Below are 22,521 nucleotides of genomic sequence, written 5' to 3' on the forward strand. Positions count from 1 at the left end.
TATCATCTGAGGGAATTAGACTGAGGAAGTTTTCCACCCGTTTGGTCACGCAGCTTCACATAAGACTGAAATTGTCAGCATATAATGAGTAAATCATAGTTTGTGGTCCGCTCTAAGAGGGCAGTAGTCACTGGGTTGTGTGAATGTAGGCTGGGAGTTTATCAAAATGTACACTAGCTTTAGAACTGTTAAAATAGCATAATACATTTTGTGGGTGGATGAATGAAATATTATTTACTTGATAATAGTTATGATCTGATTAAATTCCTAAATTCAAACATTTTGTACTAAATGGGCTAAATGATAAAAATTGTCAATATTAGACACATTTACACTTTTACAGTTTTTCTCGATTGCTAACACACTATAACTGATTCATTTGACACAATTTCCCAAACCATTTATTCAATTCTCAAAACAAAGACACATTTCTCAAAACTATAAACACGTTTCACTTGTTTCCACACACATTCCAATTTTCTTAATGATTTATGCAAAACTACACAAAAATGCCCTTATTTTACAGTGGTTTAACCATGTTCTCATTCAGAAAATACAAACACAGAGTATAATTAACTCAAGTGTCACTATGTAAACTCAAATAGCACACATTTATCCACCAGTAAACATTCAGTAGCAAAAATGACGATAAACCACTCAGAATCTCGGGATATCGGGATAATATAAACAGGAGCACAGGTGATTGTGCTTTAGAAATTGCATCCTAGAATCATCGACAGGATTTTATACCGCTTACACATACAGTATAATTACAGTAACTACTTTATATGAGATTATATGAAATTTCACTATTCTGTGTCCAGTAAACTATAGCACATGTACATCCTCAAATTTGTTATTGTCAAAATCATTGTATCTGTTTTTTTTATACATATGCTTTATTTTTGCAGAACTGAGAGATGACTGCCTAAGGAAGGTAGAAAAAGTCTTTTGTCAGAAGACCAAGAAACTGCTATAGTATTGTATACTGTAACGAAATTTGGCTAAAGGTGCAGAAGATGGCGAATTTATTTCTTTATTGATGTATTACTGTAATTGACAGTATACTGTACTCTATTGCATACACATTTCATATTTAGTTCTTTGGTTTTTTTAATTTTTCTTCTTCCTGTAAGATCGTTGTTGCATTTTACTCTTGCATTTATGTTGTATACTGTAATAGACACTGAGCTGCCAAATTATTCTTGCAGACCAATAAGGTATTTTTGTTACAGTGTCATGAATCTCACTAGTGTTCACTGGGCAGGAAAGTAGGCTGTGTATTTGCAAAGTTTGAATTTGACGTGAATAAGTTTTTGACTGAAATATTTGATTTTGACACAAAAGTTTGTTGTTTGTACAAGTTGGTGTACATAAGATTGTGTTTATAGTTGTGAGAAAATGGTGAATTGTTTCATGAATTGTGTGTTAGCAATTGAGAAAAACTCTAATATGAAGGCTCTTTATTGTGTCTGTGGTTCCATGAAAAACCTTTAACATCTATGGAATATTTTCATCGCATTAAAGGTTCTTCAGATAGTTTTTCACAATGAGAAAAAATGTTTGGTCCCACTTTATATTAGGTGGCCTTAACTACTATGTACTTACATTTAAATTAATCATTTGATACAATGCACTTATTGTGTACTTACATATTTTTACATTGTACTTATATTTTTAAAAATACCTGCATGACAATCAATTGACAATCAATTACATCTATAATTATTTTCTGCAATTACATTTATAATTTCATTTTTGGGTTAGTTCACCCCAAAATGAAAATTCTGTCATTTATTACTTACCCTCATGCCATTCCACACCTGTAAGACTTTTGTTAATCTTCAGAACACAAATTAAGATATTTTAGTTGAAATCTGATGGCTCCATGAGGCCTCCATAGGGAGCAATGGACACTTCCTCCATAAAGGTACTAAAAACATATTTAAATCAGTTCATGTGAGTGCAGTGGTTCAATATCAATATTATAAAGCGACAAGAATATTTTTGGAGCCCCAAAAAAACAAAATAACGACTTATTTAGTGATGGCCGATTTCAAAACACTGTTTCATGAAGCATCGGAGCACAAATGAATCAGTGTGTCGAATCATGATTCAGATCGCGTGCCAAACTGCCAACGGCTGAAATCATGTGACTTTGGCGCTCCGAACAGCAGATTCGACACACTGATTCATTTATGCTCTGATGCTTCCTAAAGAATTGTTTTGAAATTACTAAAGTCGTTATTTAGGTTTTTTTTGCGCTCCAAAAATATTCTCGCCGCTTTATAATATTAATATTGAACCACTGTACTCACATGAACCGATTTAAATATGTTTTTAGTAACGTTGCCTTTATGGATCTTGAGAGAGGAAGTGTCCATTGCTCCCTATGAAGGCCTCACAGAGCTATCGGATTTCAACTAAAATATTTTAATTTGTGTTCTGAAGATTAACGAAGGTCTTACGGGTGTGAAATGGCATGAAGGTAAGTAATAAATGACAGAATTTTTATTTTTGGGTGAACTAACCCTTTAACCCACCCTTAAACCTACCCATACCACCAAACCTGTGCCTAATCTTACCCATATCTCACCTCAATAGCAGCAAAAGTGTTTTGCAATACAATATGAACACAATAAGTACATTATCATTTGATGTAGTACATAGTAGGTAAGGCCACCTAATACAAAGCGGGACCAAATGTTTTTGTTAAGAAATGATCACTGACAGGTTCTTTGGGGAACCGATAATGGTTCTTCTTTGGCATCACTGCAAAAACCCCTTTTAGAACCTTTATTTTAAGGGTTTATAAAAATATCCTGACACATAGTGACATACAGCATACCAGAACATACAACTATACAACATCATTTTAAACATCTTAAAGATTAATCACAGACAATCGCTTCTGCTAATCTGCATATTTTGTTTGGGAAATTCATTCCAAAATTTCACTTTCAAGACTCTTTCCTCAACAAACAAGCAAGACCAAAAAGTTTCAGTATAAATGTGGCTCATGTTATAGTAACAGAGGTTTGATCTATGTCTTTTGCTATAGAAGCTGGTTTATAAATAACATTTTGCTTGGAGTCTTTTTTAAACCTGTGGAGAGACAGAGAGAGAGAAGCATTTTTTTACTACTTTCCAAAAAGCAGAGAGCAGTAAAGGTTACAAACAAATGAATGTATCGAAATGAAATGAATCAATTCTTATGTCTTAAATGAAGTGGTGATGAATCAGAGAATGGGCATGAACATACTTTGAGTACTTTTTCTTCTGCTGATATGTGTACATGGAGAACACCAGAAATGTGATGGCGAAGAGAACGCCAAACGTAATGGCCAGAATGTGCCCTGTGAACAAAACACAACTTACGCAATGAAATGAAATTTCAAAATGAAATAAGTAACATTAATGCAAGAAACATCTTCTGATATAAATGGTGTCTCCAGTTGATTCACTGTTTATATTACACAGTACAGTAAATTGTAGATTCTTACATTCGCCTCCACTAGTTTTCTTTACAATGTTGTCTTGTGTTTCAGGCTGTGGAGCTCCTCTGGGTTCTGTGAAAAACAACACAAAATTGACATACACTGATATATGTGAATCATGCATCATATGTGATACTCAACTATCAGCCAAATCCAGCACAATGTATGTTGATACAAACAGGATCATGATTTCTTATCTACTAAGTATTTAGACCATTATACTAAACCTACAGGTCTAGTCGCATTTATTTCTAGATCACTTTATACAATTAAGATTGGTTCAAAGCAGCTTCAATGTAATAGATGTGTCATTATTCAGCTCATTTTAATTCAATCTTGATTCAGTTCAGTTCAATAACAGTGTTGATGTTGCACAGTTAGTGTCATTTTCCGGCTCAATTCAATTCAAATTTTGTTCTCATCTGATAGTGCAAGTGATGTTAAATCGATAGCATTACTGAATAATATTAAACCAAGTGGCATTTAGATGTTTGTTGGGATTAAAAAGATACAATGCTAGAGCCACTTTATATTAGAAGTTTTTAACTACTTGTGTACATACATTGCACATACATTCAAAGTATCTGCATGTAATCATATATAATTACACTACTGAATGAACCCCAACTCTACTCTGTTCCAGCCCCAATAACAGCAAAAATTTAATCCGCCAATAGTTTTCCGCCAAAAAAAAAACATAATAATGACTTTATTCAACAATATCTAGTGATGGGTGATTTCAGAACACTGCTTCATGAAGCTTCAAAGCTTTATGAATCTTTTGTTTCGAATCATGGTTTGGAGCATGTATCAAACTGCTTTAGTAAATGAGTCTTCATTATGTCATAAGTGTTTCAAAATTTCAATGGTTCATCACTGGGGGGCGTGACTTTGGCAGTTTGAAACACACTACGAACCACTGATTCGAAACAAAAAATTCATAAAGCTTCGAAGCTTCATGAAGCAGTGTTTTGAAATTTGCCCATCTAGATATTGTTGAATAAAGTCATTATTTTGGTTTTTTTGGTGAACAAAAAGTATTCTTGTCGCTTTATAACATTAAGGTTGAACCACTGTAGTCACATGAACTGTTTTAAATACATCTTTAGTAGCTTTCTGGGCATTGAAAATGTTAATTGTCTTGCTATCAATGGAGGCCTCACTGAACCATCAGATTTTATGAAAAATATCTTAATTCGTGTTCCGAAGATGAACAAAAGTCCTATGGGTGTGGAACGACATGAAGGTGAGTAATTACTGACAGAATTTTCATTTTTGGGTGAACTAATCCTTTAAGAACTTGCAACCAACTAGCAATTAGTTATTAGGGCTAATCAGTCTTACTTTTCAGATTCAGATTATACCAATCTACCTTTTTATGTAACACGGGTCTAAAAGAACTAAACATACTTCCCATAGAGGATACTGTGTGGAAAGATGCCAGCACTTTTCTCCCATGCAGAAGTTGTGGTGCTCTGAAGTTTTTGGACAGAAGCTTGTTGTGTTCGGTTTTTAATGTGTCCTCCAATGCTGCTAGCTAACAGAAGAAAGAACAAGAATGCAGTGATTTGAATGAGTTATCAACAAAAGCAATAAATGTCATGATGCTTTTTTGAGCATTTCTTATGAGAACAGCCTGACCTGTCTTCTTGACACTCTGATCGAGTCATTGAACAGAGTCCAGCTGACCGTCTGAAAACATGGAGGGGTCGTCAGGGACCCATTGTACCTATAAAACCTCTCCAGGCTGTTTGGCAGAAGATGGCGCACATTAAAACCAGGAATCTCAGTGTTTGACTCTGACAAAAAGACCATTACATCACATTAGATGATAGTCCATCTCCACTTGGTTCAGAAACATCAGTAATGCTTTTCTTTGATTACAGATATTAAAGGGTTAGTTCACCCAAAAATTAAAATTCTGTCATTTATTACTTACCTTCATGCCGTTCCACACCCGTAAGACCTTCGTTAATCTTCGGAACACAAATTAAGATATTTTAGTTGAAATCCGATGGCTCCGTGAGGCCTTAATAGGGAGCAATGACATTTCCTCTCTTAAGATCCATAAAGGTACTAAAAACATATTTAAATCGGTTCATGTGAGTACAGTGGCTCAATATTAATATTATAAAGCGACGAGAATATTTTTGGAGCGACAAAAAAACAAAATAACGACTTATTTAGTGATGGCCGATTTCAAAACACTGCTTCAGGAAGATTCGGAGCATAAATGAATCAGTGTGTCGAATCATGATTCAGATCGTGTGCCAAACTACCAACGGCTGAAATCACGTGACTTTGGCGCTCCGAACAGCAGATTCGACACACTGATTCATCTGTGAGGCGATGCTTCCTGAAGCAGTGTTTTGAAATCGTCCATCACTAAATAAGTCATTTTTTTGTTATTTTTGGCGCTCCAAAAATATTCTCATGGCTTTGTAATATTAATATTGAACCACTGTACTCACATGAAACAATTTAAATATGTTTTTAGTACCTTTATGGATCTTGAGAGAGGAAGTGACATTGCTCCCTATGGAGGCCTCACGGAGCCATCGGATTTCAACAAAATATCTTAATTTGTGTTCCGAAGATTAATGAAGGTCTTACAGGTGTGGAACAGCATGAGGGTGAGTAATAAATGACAGAACTTTCATTTTTGGGTGAACTAACCCTTTAAGGCATCTTCACACAGTCAAATTAAGGCTGCTCTGTCTGTTAAGAATTCAGTGTAAAGATGCAATGCCACATAAAAGCCAAATTAAATTATTCCTACTCTGTAGTGTCAAAGAATACAGCTGTAATTTAAGTGTAATTAATGCCACCTCTGAGAAGCATTAAACAGTCCACCTAAATGTCACTTCAGAAGTGCTTCTGTGCCACCTTTTCAGTTAATTCAATAAGTTTATTCCAGGTTCTTACCCTCTATGCTGATGTCTGTTAAAGCAGACAAGATCTTTTCATAGTTGTCATTTTCATGCAGGCCAATCTGTTGAGGAAAAAGTCGAAAGAAAATGCTAACAAACGTATTGCAAATACTTTATTGGTATTGATCAAATCACATTCTGCTGCTTGGAAAACTGTGGCCAGAAAGGTTTTAGTCAAAAGACTTACACCAATGAATCCTCCTAACACTGCCAATCCATCAGCTTTACTAGCAGCCTCAGTGAGATTTGCGTATTTGGAGTTATAATGAACCACGTGGATCTGGGGAAATTAGGAAATTGTGGTAATATAATATTATGCAATATGTCACACATTATATGCAATGTTTATAATCACTTTTGACTAGGAAAGAAAGAAAATGCTGACTTTTTCTGTGTTGATTTTTAGAGGGAAATTAACTCAATCATGGAATCATTTGTTAAAGAAAGCTGAGATATGGTGGAAACCCTTTTAGAATTAACATCTGAGAGAGTCAGTGTTTTTTGTTTTTGCACCATGTATCTCCAACTTTATCTTTAAAATTCAAATTCCAAGCAAAATGTTACAGCTGCCTGCTAGAGGCGAGAACTGCAACAGTAACTATGGTGGTTTGTGAAACTATAGAAAATATGGCATTCAGTTTAAATTTTGTACATGCATTTCATTTACACATTTACACAGGACACATTTTCATATGAATCACATTGTATGAATTCATGAGATATCTCCAACTCGTTCAATAGTTATGCTTTCTCATGAGATTGGTTTGGAAATTCCATACGGAAAACAATTAATGCCATTAAATTTGCTCTTGTTTGTTGCCTGATGCTTAACATTAGCCTCTTTCACATATTAAAACCACTACCACTGGATTGCCTTTTTCTAGTAAATGTACCACATCTGCTGTTCACACAAGCAGCAACTTTCTGTTGTTTTAGTGATACCATTCACACAGCAGCATAAACATTCTGGCTTAACTCTGCGATGGCAATAATCGGCGGAAGATATCTTCACACACCTAGATGGGCAGAACACTTCAGTTTCACTTGCTGTTCAATCTGCCAACATTTTTCAGCTTCTGAATCACAGGCATTGCTGTAAACAAGTAGCGTCATCTCCATAAGAACTTTATGATTGGCCCAAAGTCGGTGTGTTTTTTCGGAACATCCTGATCTCATAAGTACTCCAACTCGTAATCCTACAGCTTTGTTCACACAAAGCAATAAAACGATCATTTACCAGAGCTTGCCAGAAGTGATTTACCAGTATTATTTCTCAGTATGTCTACATTTCGCAATATGATCTTGAAATGATAAAAGGTCATTGTAATTTTCCAGAAAAGGCTGCATGTGTGAAAACGGCTGTTGTTTTATAGAGACCATTAAACAGCATTTTTCCTTTATCACTGCTCACCTCGGCAGGGAAATGTACGTTATCTATGGTGTGCTCTGAACCAGGGACTTCTGTAGTTCCCCAGTGAAAGTGAAGCTGGGCTGCGACATAAACATGATCAAATCCCCTCATGATACGCATGCTGCTCGGCAGGCTCAGTTGTACTGACAGAAGAACATAAAAAGCATGCATTTTAGATTCATTAAAACCAACATATGGCAGCAAAATGGTGGAATTTTCAGACCAAAAAGTCAAACAAATCAGAAGAATTGTATGTTTCAACCAAGAGCAAAAGCACTTAGCAGTTAAAATCAAACAAAAACAAATTCACATCAGCACAACAAATGTTGCATGCAAATGATCAGCTAAGAGGCAGAAGACACAGAGCACACTTAAAACGAGCATTAAGGGATAGTTCTCCCCAAAATGAAAATTCAGTCACTATTTACTCACTCCATGTTATTCTACATCCGTATGACAATCTTTCTTTTTTGGAACACAAAATGAAATTAAAATGATTTTCAGTATAAAACTGGCAACAAGTCACAAAACTGAAAGTGACATGGGAAAATAACGCAACATGAATAAAAGCAGCAAACAGTAAAGTACTGGCATAATATATTGCTAAGAACTCGGGAACTCAAGTAATTCCTTATGAGTTAATTTATTATGGCTAAATCATTCACTCAGCAAATTTGATCAACACTGATACAGGAATGAAACGTGACTGCCTTTATGAATAAGTCATTGAATCATTCACTCAATTGTTACAATTTTTGCTTTTACTGAAGCAAAAATACACAAACTGGCAATATTGTGTTTAAAATTTAGGTTACTTAATACTTTTTGTTTGTTGCAGCAACTTACTTATAACACATTGTTTCATTATCTTAATGTTTGTTCCACAAGAGATATTTAACAAAAAAAATGAGACCTGTGACAACTAACAATGGTCTCTCCTTATGATCGCCAAAATACACAAAACAGGAATTTTGCCGTCTTTTTAATTCATAGATGATAACACTGGAGAAGTCATGGATATATTGGCCCTTTCCCAAATGGCACACTTCATGTACACTTTTGGTCTTGTGGACTTACAATGGTCGCTGCGTGCACGTGTCCGTTAAGTCTTCGAGACTGTAGGGTGTCCCATTCGTCATTTTAACTTTCAGAAGGGTGTCCCCTTTGTGGCCGCTTCTGCTGAGCCCACAAGTCTGCAAGCTATGCAGAGGACTTCTACTCTGCGGTCAAAGCGATATTACATCATGAAAGTGCAGACTCAAGGCCGTGAGGGTTTAAGGTACCATTTGGGATAGGGCCTTTAGATAGCTGAACTAAAAATGTCCCTGTTTTTCATTGCAGAGATTTAGTGTTCTGGTGTGAATAGATCCATTTGTTACATTTGATTGTGCTGAAAATCTTGCGTTTGGTGTGAAGGAGCCTTGACTTACACGTGTGTCCATTGTTGATGAGTGTTAGAGCGGCTGAGCCGGTGAGATCGTATCCCTCCAGTTTAATCGGAGGAAGTCTGGGGTCATAGAAAACCTTATGAGTGTCTATGTCGATTGGAGACTGAGACTTTCCACTGCAGTGTTCAAATGCAGATGACCATGTGTCCTGATCTGAGACAATGAAAATCATTAACATACAATAGCTTTAACTATATTATGTTATTTAAAAGTTCAGAGCCTGATGACAAATAGCAGTATTCTTAAAACGTGTTGGACTAAATATAAAAATTAAAACTATTGGCAACTTAAAAAAAAAAAAAAATGTCATACTCTTGTGTCATTCAAGCAATTGAACATTTGTAGTGTTTGTTACGTTGTGTATGCAGGAAGAAGAAGGCAGAAGGTACAATCCAATAAATGGCTTTATATTAAACTCAAAAACTCAGGCAAGGGATAAAACACAACATTACATAACAAGATCAGGCAACAACTGAAAGCCAGGGTACAACTTAAATAGGAAACACAAAAGAGACTAGTTGAAACACAGCTGCAAATCATTTAATCATAATTAAGGTGACTATGACAACTAATGAGTAGCGGGAAATGAACAAAGGAACAAGGGAACCAATGAAAATCAAACAGACATGTAACATTTATGTGCAGCAGGGGGGCTAATTAATGGAATTATAATTAAGGTTCTCATTCAGTTAGTTCAATACATTGTCTATGGGATATTGCTCTTTCTTTGCTTTATAAGGGATACAGGTGGGTGATATAATAATAATAATCATAATAAGCATAGTTATAACAAACAAGCAGATAATAAATTTCACAATTAAAGTGCTTATCATTCACTCTATAAGCGAATAAAGTGACATAATGCTACCATACTAAATAAATCATAATATATTGCCAAGAACTCCAGTACCACAAGTTTAACATTAACACTTTGCTTAAAGTCCTTACATTCAATAGGAACGCAGAAAAGAATTAACAGAAAAGCTTTGCTGTGCTTATTGTTTTGGTGGAAACATTATCAAAAGACATACAGGTTACTGTTTCTGACACTGAAAACATAAAGATGCAATAAAGTCATGCAGAGAAAAAAATACTGCAATTAATATTCAAACTACCTAAACTAATCTTAAGGAAAAAAAAAAACCCTACTAGGTTGTCACTTGTATTATCTTGCTTATTTGGCTAATGTACCCAGAGCTCCTGGAAACCACAACTAATTTCTTGTGTTTACTTGGCAAATAAAGCTCATTCTTATTATTATCATATCTTATTATTTTTTAAGATATTTTGGTGTTAAGATGTGATAATTAATAATTATAATAATTGATAATAACAATTCCTTAAACTTATATAGCGCCTTTCTGGGTATGGAAGGGGGAAATATGTGTTGTGTTTTTATGTATAGTTCCTATTAAATCATTTCATTTTATTTATACATTTATAAATACATTTTATTTTCATGATGTCGCCTACAGCTCACAATCCCACAAATCCACAAGATGTTTGTCAGATTCGTTTGAAACATGAGCCTCAATTATTCAGTGTGGCATGAGCCATGTTGGTCTTTTTCTCTCATCCAGTCTCTCAAAATAAGAACACATATAAACCAATGGCAGTGCAACATGTGTGACACAATTTAGGCTTAGAGTGAACACTGCTGTATCAGTTTTCTTTGTTTTCCCTTGTCACTTTCAGTTATTTATTAGTAATTCAATTTGTTGAACAGGATTTAGTATGGTAGCATTATGCCACTTTATTCACTTATAGAGTGAATGATAAGCATTTTAATTGTGAAATTTATTATCTGCTTGTTTGTTATAGCTATGTTTATTATTATTATATCACCCACCTGTATCCCTCATAAAACAAATGAAAGAGCAATATTCCATAGTCAATGTATTTAACTAACTGAATGAGAACCTTAATTATAATTCCATTAATTAGCCCCCCTGCTGCACATAAATGTTACATGTCTGTTTGATTTTGGCTGCTAATAGCATGAAATGACATATCAAACTAATGAATGCCCAGCTTAGATGCAGGTGCAAGTAAATGCACATTTCTAGTAGTCTGATTCCGTGTTGACCTGATTTGATTGTAAATGGGATTGTAATCTGTGAATCCAATTGTTAATTTGTTATGAAATAACTCATAGTCTAATCTACTCTTTTATCTGATTAAACAATGCTACAAAATTACTAAACCAAATAATATAAATTATGATTCTCTTCACTCACAGTTTAATATATTACAGTGTTACTAGTCATGACTCATGAAAGTAGTGTAACTAGTCAGACTAGAAATTCTGCTAGTAAGTTAGAAATTCAGCTTGGTACAAAACTGTAAGGAAAACTCTTAAAAAGTTGGTAGTGGGTAGTTGTAGTATATATATATTTACCATGGTAACCCCATTGGTGCTGATGAGAAGAACCTGTAAAAAATGGAAAGAGATTATGTTAGGACAGAAAGATATTCTTGAAAAGCTTAACTCTTAAAATGGGGGGTTGGTGGGTTGTTTGTCCAAAAAAAGAGACCAAACTACCCACCAAATGCATATATATATTTGTCCTGTTTGCTGGTATGATTAGTAATTGTTTTGCTCATATTTTTCATCATTGAAAATAGTTCATAGTAGCACTACTATATATATCAAATATGTGAAACTTATAGTCATTTATAAACGTACACAAGAAAAAAAAATTACTGGTGTGCATTTTAAGACAAAACAATGACACTGACATATTTTAAGTTCCCTTTCGATACTTCACTCGTACTGCGTATGGGGAAAGGTCTCCTTTTTCCCCGTTACTGAAGCCTTTTTCAATAACGCATTGTAACTGCAACAAATGCCGCGCCACTCGTGTGGCACATACAGAGCCCCTCTGCATGACGACGACGGACACGGTGAGTGAGTCGGCTGCAGGGGCGGGTCTAGAAAATTATTTATAGGGTGGCAAAGGGGTGGCATGAGGTCTATGAGGGTTGGCAACACCAAAGCAAGCGCCCATGGATAGAATTTGGTGATTTATGGCCTGACATATGTTCACAAACATTGCTTTACCAGTATACTGTATACTGTTTAAAATTAAAAAATAAATAACAAGATTTCAATATCCATCTTGGCACAGAGAAAAGACACTATATGAAAAACATCAACAGATTTAAAATGAGTCTGACCTTGTATCACTAAAGGAGATGAGCAGTTTTATTAATATTACACAGGTTACTTCAATGGTATAAATCACGTTTTAGTGCAAGGTAAAGAACAACAAAACAATTTTTGAGTTTCTGTTATTAACAGAGGTGGAAATGTTTGTGTGTGTTCACCCAGAACAGCCTATCAACTATATAGAGCAACACCCCAGCAACTGCATAGCAGGTTTTAACAAAGTTTTTACATTTTACAAAGTTTTTACATTTACATGGCTTTATGACAAGTCTTATTGTTTTTCTTGATTGCTAACGCACAATTCATGAAACATTTCAACATTTTCTCACAACTAAACACAATCTCAAAACTATACACCAGCTTGCCTACAAACCTCAGTCTTCCAGGTCAAAATAAAATGTTCTAGCCAAAATCTTAATTCTTGTCTGACTACAAAGAAAGTTGACAATCACAAGTTTGAAGGTGTAGCTATACAACGAAATTTCTCTCATCTAAAGTACTGGTACTGTAAGTTTAAAACCCCAGTAAATTATTCTTTCAGCTGTCTCTCAGATTTTGACTGGTGTGTTTTGCTTCCTAATGTTGTCATTGTTAAATGTGTCTTTGTTTTGATAACTGAAGGAATGGTTTGAGAAACTGGGCCAACTGATCCACTTATAATGTGTTAGCAATCGAGAAAAGCTAAAATACGTTTGGATTCTTACCTAATTCAGCTATTATTTTCTGTGATCGGGATGTCCTTATTGATTTCATGTTATTTCGTCGGATGGCAAAAAATACCTTTATCCATGATGAAAGTGGAGCGGGCGTTAGTGTGGAATCAGCTCGCCAAAAATTACGAAAATGAATCTCAGACATATTCGGATGGGATTACATTTCTCACAGGACTTCTGAGTTAGCCGGGAAGCAGTAAAATCAGTAAAGTAAACTTGGCTGCGCTGTGTTTTTGACTCTCGAAGAACCGGATCATAAGAGTCATTTATTTATGAAGCTGACTACATTGGGCGCGCTGCGTGCGAAAGACGTGTTTTCATGCCATTATTTTGCGTTACTCTGACTTTTTTAGGTCATCATATTGAAGCGCCGCTGCTGAAAAGCAGTAGCCTACTTGAAACACTGCTTACATTTATATTTTATTCTGTGATAATTTTGGGGTGGCAAAGCTTTTTCTTTAGGGTGGCAGTTGCCACCATAGACATATAATAAACACTAGACGCCCTATTGGCCGCTTTGGACTGTTGCTGCGATACGTCAACGAGTCCGCCATATTGTGCGGGGCAAGACTGCGCTGTTAACAAACACAAGTAAACGGACGAGCTGCGGTTTTTCTGGATAAAAACGAAAATAACGTTTACATTTATCAACCAATTTCAGTGGTTTATAATGTACGCGGTGTACAAAAAGTTCTAGTTACTTAAGATCTCTATAGTTAGACATATAAAATATTTATTTTAATTAAGAAATAGTCAAAGCTCAGGCTTGTCATGTATTTGACTGCTTTATTCTTGCATAAGAATTGTGAAAACGCCCATACTGAGATATAATTTAATTTTCACATTAAATTAAATAAAGTTTTCTTATTGTAAAAAAGGGATTTTCTGTCTTTAACGCAATTTTAGCTTTTTTTGAGCTTAGAATTGACCACCATTGATAAAATTAAACAAATCATCAAATACAAATCACACAGGCTGCTTTCTGTATTTTATAGCACTAAAATGATACAGATATTTACAGAAAGATACTCCAAAAACATACAACAACAAAGATAACTGATGGATCCTTTATGGTAATACATATGGTACAACTACAGTGCAATGCAAATAAAGAAATTGAGAATAGTAAATAGTTTGTTATACACAATAAGAAGTAGTTTATGTAGTATATAATATTGTCAATAAACAAACAGTATACAGCAAATAAAATAGTAATGAATAGAACATTTATAAAATAGTATAAGTACAATAATATAATATAATAATATATTGATAATAGCATATAGTATAATAATACTATAATAATAGCAATAGAATATGTAGTATCATTTACAGAATATAGACAATAATAACATCATAACTATAATAGATTGATAATAATAGTGGTATAATAATAATAATCGCAAATACAATGTAATATCAATTGCAGAATAATATAGACAATAATAAAAATAGTAAATTAAATAGTGACTACAATAATAATAATATAGTATTGGTATAATAATAATAATAATAATAATAATAATAATAATAACAACAAAAGGCTATATATTTTCCATCAGTCTCTTGGAAATGGTGAGAACAGTCCACTGACAGGCTCTCCTCAGCTTTCCTTGAGGCTATAGCCCTGGTTGCAATGGGCTGAAAAAGAAATAAAAATATAAACAAATCACCATTTAATGGCAAACTTTTAAATAATGTAGATGAGTCGGTAAACTTCCCTTCTAGCTACTTCTCAACTCGTTGTCTTTGTGAAACCTTAAATGTGTGAAAAGCTAACTAACCTAAGGGTTAGATTAAGATTAACAAAATATCAGTCACCTAGCCGTAACGAGTACTTGTCATAAAAGTCGGTTTTAATAAAATAGAGATGCATATTTAAACTTTAGTTTATAAAATAACATAAGCTAAAACTATATTAGAAATCATGTACACTCACGTCTCAACTTTCACAGCTAACTAGTGACAACGCTAGCTATTTTAGTCTGACTGACTCCGGTGGCCAGCTACTATCAATTATATAATGAAAATACAACCAGAAACAAATGTTAAGTCTTACCTGTGAAAGGTTATTCCCTGAGACCGGTTTTCAGTTGTGCAGCGATTTGTACAGCCCCAAACAGCACACGAAGCAGGCATTTTTCTCAGTTCCAGTTATGAGCGTTATGGGAACGTTGCCCCGCACAACATGGCGGCGCCGTTGACGTACGGTCCAGCGGCCAATAGGGCGTCTAGTGTTTATTATATGTCTATGGTTGCCACCCCGTGCCACCCCGGTAGATCCGCCCCTGGTCGGCTGCCTGGGCAGACCCCATGCAGAGGCCGCGCTCACCGGGACCTCGTGTTCTCACTGTGAGAACATGAGTCTCGCCTCTCTGCGCTCGCGGATCGCCTTCTTCAGTGAAGGCGATCTCGCCGCTCGCGCCCTCGTCTTCTTCCTCCCGCGAGCCGGCTAGGAAGTGACAGCGGGGCAGAGCGGCCCAGTGCACAGAGTTGGATGACATCGCGCCGGCTTCCCCGTGTGCCTCACCCTCTCCCCCAAGAGAGCAGTCCCCCGTCCTGTTCTCACGCCCTGAGTTGCGTCCCTCGGCAGATGCAAGCGACCTCGTCTCTTTTTGCGGTTCTGAGGACGAGCCGCTTGATGACTCCATGTCTCTCGCGGCATCTGAAACTGAAGGTTGGGCCTGTGATTCTGACCCCGCCCGCCTTCCCTCGCTGGAGCCCATTGACTGCAAGCCGGGTATGGATGCCGAGCTCTTCCGCATCCTCTCGAAAGCAGTAGAGGTTTTAGACCTCGAATGGTCTCCGCCAGAGGAGCCATCACGGAGCAGGCTCGACGAGTGGTTCCTGTCGGGTTCCCGCCAGGCCCCTCGTCAACGCGCCGCACCGTTTTTCCCAGAGGTTCACGACGAGCTGATGAAGTCGTGGCGCGCCCCGTCTACGTACTACACATTATTCAGCTCTCACCTCTGTGGATGGCTCTGAAGAGAAGGGTTACGAGCATCTACCGCCCCTGGACGAAGCAGTGGCAGCTCACCTCTGTCCCCCCATGGCTGTGGGTTGGAAAACTAAGAGGGCCCTTCCATCCAAGCCTTGCAGGATCACTTCTGCCCTGGCTGGCAGAGCATATACGTCCGCGGGCCAGTCTGCCTCAGCGCTGCACACCATGGCTTTTCTCCAGGTGTTTCAAACGAAGCTCCTCCGTTCTCTGGACAAGTCCGGCATCGATGCACCTGCCTTCCATACCTCGGCATCGCCACTGACTTAGCCCTGTGTGCCACAAAGGCCACAGCTCAGGCCATTGGACGATCCATGGTCAGCCTGGTCGTGCTTGAGCGCCATTTGTGGCTCAACCTGACTGAGATTAAGGAGATGGACAAGACGGCCTTTTTGGATGCCCCGGTCTCTCCTTCTGGTCTCTTCGGGCCAGCAGTAGAGGGCTTATGGAGCGTTTTACTGCAGCACAAAAGTCTTCCCAGGCTATGTGACACTTCCTGCCTAAACGCTCTAGCTCCACGTCTGCTTCCAGCTGCCCCAAGTCTGTGCCGGCTCAGCAGAACAAACCTGCCCCCTCTACCTCTCAGGCAGCACCACCCAAGGAACCAAGCGACCCAAGCGACATCGTAGGCGCTCCTCCTTCCCGAGGCAACGTCAGGGACCCCGGCCTAAAATTATGCTGGACCCGACGCCTCCTAAGCCCTCCTGATTTTTCAGGAAGGAAGAGGATGGGGCAAAGTCTCGCCACAGTCGGACCACCCCAAAAGCTCTATCGTTCCACTCCCCCTCTGACTTGTTTAGCTCCGGGCGTGGGAGATATGTTCAGTGTTGTGCTAACTGGGCCCAGTGCTGCGTCCATGCAAAACGCCATTCTTATGGCGAACACTATGAATATTCTACATTTGGACGTCCCGACCTTACAAGCTCACGTCCTCTCGGTATGATCCTGCGGCCCCTATCGAGCTCCGCTTCATGCCACTCTGGGAGTTAACTCCCTTTTTGTTGTGTAACGAGGGTTCGACGGCTCCGGCCTTCTCACTTGTCCTCTGGTTCCCTCACGGTGCCCAAGACAAGTCCAGTCGTTCCCTGCCGTGGCACGGTGCGGTTGAATTCGTTCCCCATACGCAGTACAAGTGAAGTATCAAAAGGGAACGTACTCGGTTACTAACGTAACCTCGGTTCCCTGAGATACGGAAAGAGTACTGCGTCACATGCCGTGCCAAGAGGCTGTGCCGCTTCAGTCGAATGATCTGAAATCCTATGGCGAAACGCTTGCTTATATAGCCCTAAACCCCGCCCATTTCGGCGGGAATATTCACGCGCTCTGTCGCCATAGGCCGTGCAGCTATGCCGCGCCGTCATTGGTTCAACAACTTGTCTATGAGTGAATCAATGACGATGCAGTTACACTGCGTTATTGAAAAAGGCTTCAGTAACGGGGAAAAAGGAGACCTTTCCCCATACGCAGTACTCGTTCCGTATCTCAGGAAACCGAGGTTACGTTAGTAACCGAGTACGATATGTCTGTACAAGTTATTTTCAGTTTAAACAACTTAAACATACATTTTAGTCTAGGACTAGCTTAAGCCTTGTCTGTGAAACCGGGGGATAGTGTATACATGCTAAATTTTAACTTTCTTGATCAGGGTTATAGAGTTATAATGCTATGTGTCGACTGTTGGTAGGATTTGTTTTAATTAGTTGTCGTAAAAATATCCATTAATATGTTTACATGTACCAAATGTATCCCTGTAAAACCTAACATGTAAAATAATAGATGTATGGATAATTAGAAAAACCTCAGTTGCTTCAGTTCAGTAAATATTCATCTTGAAATATTACTAACAATATAAAAGTTATTGTTATGTTTACTGTTATGTTATGTTGACATTTGTACAGTTACTGAAAGACTTTTACTTGCTAAAAAAGTCTAAACTATCAATCAAATGACAGAAGGCATGTAGATTGAGTAAAACAGGCTTTTCAGCAAAGTTTTGATCATGTTGATCATTTAGAGGCCTTGGATACCTTATTTAGAGACACCCAAACATTGGCTTATGTCTTAGAAAATATAAGGGAAAAAAGACAAAACAATGACACTGCTTTTATCCCTAAAGACTTGGTGTTTCCAACAAACTTTTAGCATGCACATAATGTTATGAATAATACTAAAAATATCAGCTGTTACTGCTATTACTAGTCCATGCACAATTATTTTAGTTCTTCCAGAGCAATCCAGACACAGGTAGAAGACAAAAAACTGTGAGAACAGGTTTGGTCATTCTGAGTGAATGAGCTAGACTGAGAAAGACAGTATCTTTTCCCTTATTCACACACATCAGCACACTCAGACAATCCCTCCTTCATTCCGTTCAGTCAATGTGAGCATTATGTGCTCCAGTACAGACGCCTGGCAGATTTCGGCATTCACTGCTCACTTACATCAACACTAATGCTAAAATGAACCTGCTATGCATAAAACACAATAATTCAAAGCTCAGGCCACGCTGCAGAGCATTTCAAAAATCAGATGCTCTTTTGGCCAAATAGAGGTGTCAAGCACTGGAGGCTAAGAAAAGAAACAGCTGACCATGTTTCACTGCTTGAGGTCATAACATGAATCAGTATGAAAGATTGCTCATCAGATCATCATAGTTTAGTTGCTCAAGAGTTTAAAAGTTTAACAGTTTTTTTTTAATGATGACTTTATGTGCAATATTTTTTGTGGTCATTTTTACCCCCGCTATTGTTGCAGCACCAAATTCCTGTGAGTTTTACGTAAGGGCAAATCCATGGTTATCTCTTTATATTTGTCATTTGCTGTCATATATTTTGAAACACATTAAAGTCACCATGAATTCAAAATGGACAACTCCTATATTTATGGAATATTGCAGTATTCATGTGCCTCATAATATTGAATAATCTTTCCCTCCCTCTTGCACATCTCTTCTCTTCTCTGATGTCGAGGGTGGGGCAACCTGTCACTCACATGAGATCCACCAATGGCAAACTACAACCATCCAATCAATTCCCCATGGACAAAATCAAGCCCGACCTTGTTCCAGAAGCAGTTTCACCCGCATAGTAGCACAACTTCCGTTTCATGCCAACTTTTAGTAGATTTGATACAATTCAGACACCAACTTTCTCTCTATATGGAGTTGTAGATGTTGCAGCTGTGCTTCTACAACTGTGGCATATTGCTTTTTGGAAAGTTTGCGTTTTTTAAATTTTTTTATTATTTAAGTTCTTTACTGGCATCTCCGTTTGTTTTTTTCTTTTCCCATTTCCTATATGTACCATTTTCTGTATTCTGAATTTTCAATTTTATGTATTATTTGTACAGATGACTTAATTCCTGGTGGAGATTTAATACGGTGGAGATTTCATTCATGTGACCAGACATACTTTATCACGCAACACGTTTATGCATACTTACACTCACAGAAATTATCCAGAAGTTCAGAACAGTTAGCCAGTCAGATCATTCCATTAGCTTCCACTTTTGCACAGGATCAAACACAAAAATTTTCCTACTTATTTTTTGATTTTTCTAATTTCTCAGGTTTGTGTCAGAATGTCTCTATGGGAACCAATGACATCATTAGAAGGGTGAGTTGGAGATGCTGGTACACTCTGAGCGGCACGTAGACCAAACGCTCTCCAACCACAAGAAACCACAAACAGCTCATGGGCACCATCATCCAGGAATATGTGATGAATGTCTTACATTGACACTCACAGAACTCACAGCAAGAAAGGTTAGTTTTAAGAATTTCAAGGGGGGTGAAATTTTATCTCTTCATTACTGCTAACTGCATCTTTGTTTTTATGGAGGAATTTAAATGTTTGAATGTTCTGACTTACTGTATCAATGTGATCATGCAGGAAGGACTTTCCTGTTCGCTAAACTATCTCTTTTTATTTTCATTCACTCATTATCAATGACATTTTGTTTTATGAACTATTTCACAATAAGCTAAACATTAACTAGCAAAATACCATAGTAAATACACACCCTTGCCTTGATGATCACCAGGTTAACAAAGCAATAAAGATCTCCAGATACAAATGACATCAAATCAGTAAAAGAAAATATTGGACAACATATAACAGATTTTATGTTCATGCTTGTGTTAATTAATGGTGATAATTATTTATGTAGGTGAAATTTTATAACAGTCTATGTCCTGGAATGCACCTGTTGAGTTCAAATCAGAGAGCAGTACACATAGATAAAAGCCAATAACCACCCAAAGTCAATACTGAAATCTATTGCACACAATTTTTGCTAATTTTGCATAATTCACTTTTATATTAATTTCTCAATAATAATTGCTTCTTCTGTGGCTTCGTATAACATGATTTTTCTGTGATGAATTTGACTATGACTATTTGACTACACTTTACATTATTTAAATATTAAAAAGTCAAAAAATGTGTTTTTATTTACTTCCCTGACATTTCAATAAAGACTACAGAATTTTGCTAAAAAGCTGGAGAAAACCAGGAAAACAAACAAACTTACACTTAGATCAGCAGAGTTTTGGTTGGATTATTCACACCACACAATAACACTGATGGATGCATAGCTGATTTTACGCTCACATGCAGATTTACTCACCTTTACTGTGTTCGTCATCCCTCTCGCTGCTCCCATCTTCCTCAGAGGAGGATGAAGATGCCATGACGAGCACCTGAAGATGAAGGATAAGGAACATATGCAGCAGCATGATAACTTCTGCAGCTCACAGGTAACCCGCTTTTGTTAGGTCCTTTCTCATTCACACACAGAACCAGTCTCAGCCTGTGCTGTAGTGACTCAGGAGACTGGGACTGGGGCCGGGCTTTACAGGATAAACCAATCACAATGCTCAAGGTGCTAGGACATCTCTCTCTCTCTCTCTCTCTCTCCCTCTCAGAGTTAGAGTAGCCACCAAATCTCTCACTCTCCCATAAATTACATCTCTCCCTCCTTCTTTGATCAAAGTTCAGTGTGAATGAGCTACAAACTGACTAGCTAATTCTTTTAAAGCACAGATGTGGCTCCATTTCAGATTTAATTTACTCTAAAATGTAGTCCTAAAATTTGCAGTCTAAAGTTTAATGGCACAAGTATTTCAAACTTTTTTTTCTTTTTTTTAATAAGGTACTCATTTTTTATTGGAATCTATTACTGTTATTATTTTTTTGTGCTTTTTTCAATACCTTTTTCAAACTCTTTCACACTGTTGTGTTTTGTTGCCAACATGCAGATGACACTTGGATTTTTCTTATATTTTGTTAAAGAAACCAGAATTTTTTTAATACATCAACGATATGATATTTTGTGATGTACTTCAATTTGCTTTGCTGTATTTGTCTTTTCACATAGTGGAAGTCCAAAAAAAAAAAAAAAAAAAATCTGAGTATTTATCAAATTATTCGGTAACACTTTATGGTCCACTTTGGACATTCTACTGACTATAAGTAACTTTGCAACATGTCAACTTATTCTACTAACCCTAACAGTCTACTAGTACAGTCAGAGTTAGTTGGCATGTAGTTACAAAGAATGTCTAATGTGGACAATCAAAATAAATTGTAACCAGTTATTGCACTGAATTTCATTTAGGTGCAAAACCAATGCCAAACAGGAGCAGCCAGAGGGAAAAAGAGAAATTTCATTTTCCCAAAAGAGAGATTTTTTTCTCCTCTTTTATTCTCTTCTAATCAGTAGCACGAAGAGCATTAAACGGGTAATTCTGCAATGAGCTTCTACTTCTAAATCCTATTAACATTGTTTACCTTGTTTTTGTTGAAAGGAAATTAAAGAAATGATAGAAAGCACTTAGAATTTTCTACCAATGTACAATTGTTATAATTGTTATAGTTGAAGGGGGATTTGACTGTGCAATATATGCTTATCTAAAATAAAATTTTTAAGAATGGCATTTCTTTATTAGTATACGTAAGGGTATAAAAACTGAGATGTGGATTTTTATGGATGGTTGGGGGGAGGTTTACTGCTTAACAACCAAACATGCACTTCTTATTAGTCATCGGTTCTCAAAAAAATGAGTGATTCCACATTCAATGTGCTGGTAAACCAGAAAGGAGGAACTTCAAAATGTTTCCTCATCAGACACACCCAGCTCAGGTTTTTGAGACTCTGTTAAAGAAATGATGAGTTGAATCAGGTGTGTTTGATTAGGACCAGGGTTGGGAAATGTATGTTCCAAAGTCAAATAAAGGAGCAAAATTTGTCATGACTACAAACAGTCAAGGTCGAGGATCATTACTCAAGTTTTTTTTGTTTTCCACTTTAAGTGTGGTGTCACATATAGTACACTTTAAATGAACCAAACCCAGTT

General features: G+C 37.0%; 1 protein-coding gene across 1 annotated transcript; it reads right to left on the reverse strand.

The window, feature by feature from the left end:
* Positions 1-2,509: 2,509 nt before the first annotated feature.
* Positions 2,510-20,927, reverse strand: ca9 (carbonic anhydrase IX). Its single transcript, XM_067395731.1, has 11 exons — positions 20,793-20,927; positions 11,685-11,717; positions 9,269-9,439; positions 7,839-7,981; positions 6,615-6,707; positions 6,423-6,489; positions 5,139-5,296; positions 4,908-5,034; positions 3,504-3,569; positions 3,263-3,356; positions 2,510-3,105 (listed from the first exon to the last, which is right to left on the reverse strand). Exons 1-11 carry the CDS (start codon positions 20,899-20,901, stop codon positions 3,018-3,020), a joined length of 1,149 nt encoding a protein of 382 aa, XP_067251832.1. The 5' UTR covers positions 20,902-20,927; the 3' UTR covers positions 2,510-3,017.
* Positions 20,928-22,521: the final 1,594 nt, after the last annotated feature.

The sequence above is a fragment of the Chanodichthys erythropterus genome, chromosome 10 (genome assembly GCF_024489055.1).
Source record: "Chanodichthys erythropterus isolate Z2021 chromosome 10, ASM2448905v1, whole genome shotgun sequence".
In the NCBI taxonomy this organism is placed as follows: domain Eukaryota; kingdom Metazoa; phylum Chordata; class Actinopteri; order Cypriniformes; family Xenocyprididae; genus Chanodichthys; species Chanodichthys erythropterus.

What these genes read in the sequence shown, in the direction of transcription:
- ca9 (XM_067395731.1), bottom strand. Translation starts at nt 20,901, where the DNA reads ATGCTGCTGCATATGTTCCTTATCCTTCATCTTCAGGTGCTCGTCATG. An exon ending in CATCAACAATGGACACACGT is followed by an intron (nt 7,982 to 9,268) that starts GTAAGTCAAGGC and finishes TTCTTCTGTCAG; the next exon opens with TACAACTGAGCCTGCCGAGC. An exon ending in AACAGACATCAGCATAGAGG is followed by an intron (nt 5,297 to 6,422) that starts GTAAGAACCTGG and finishes TCTTTTTGTCAG; the next exon opens with AGTCAAACACTGAGATTCCT.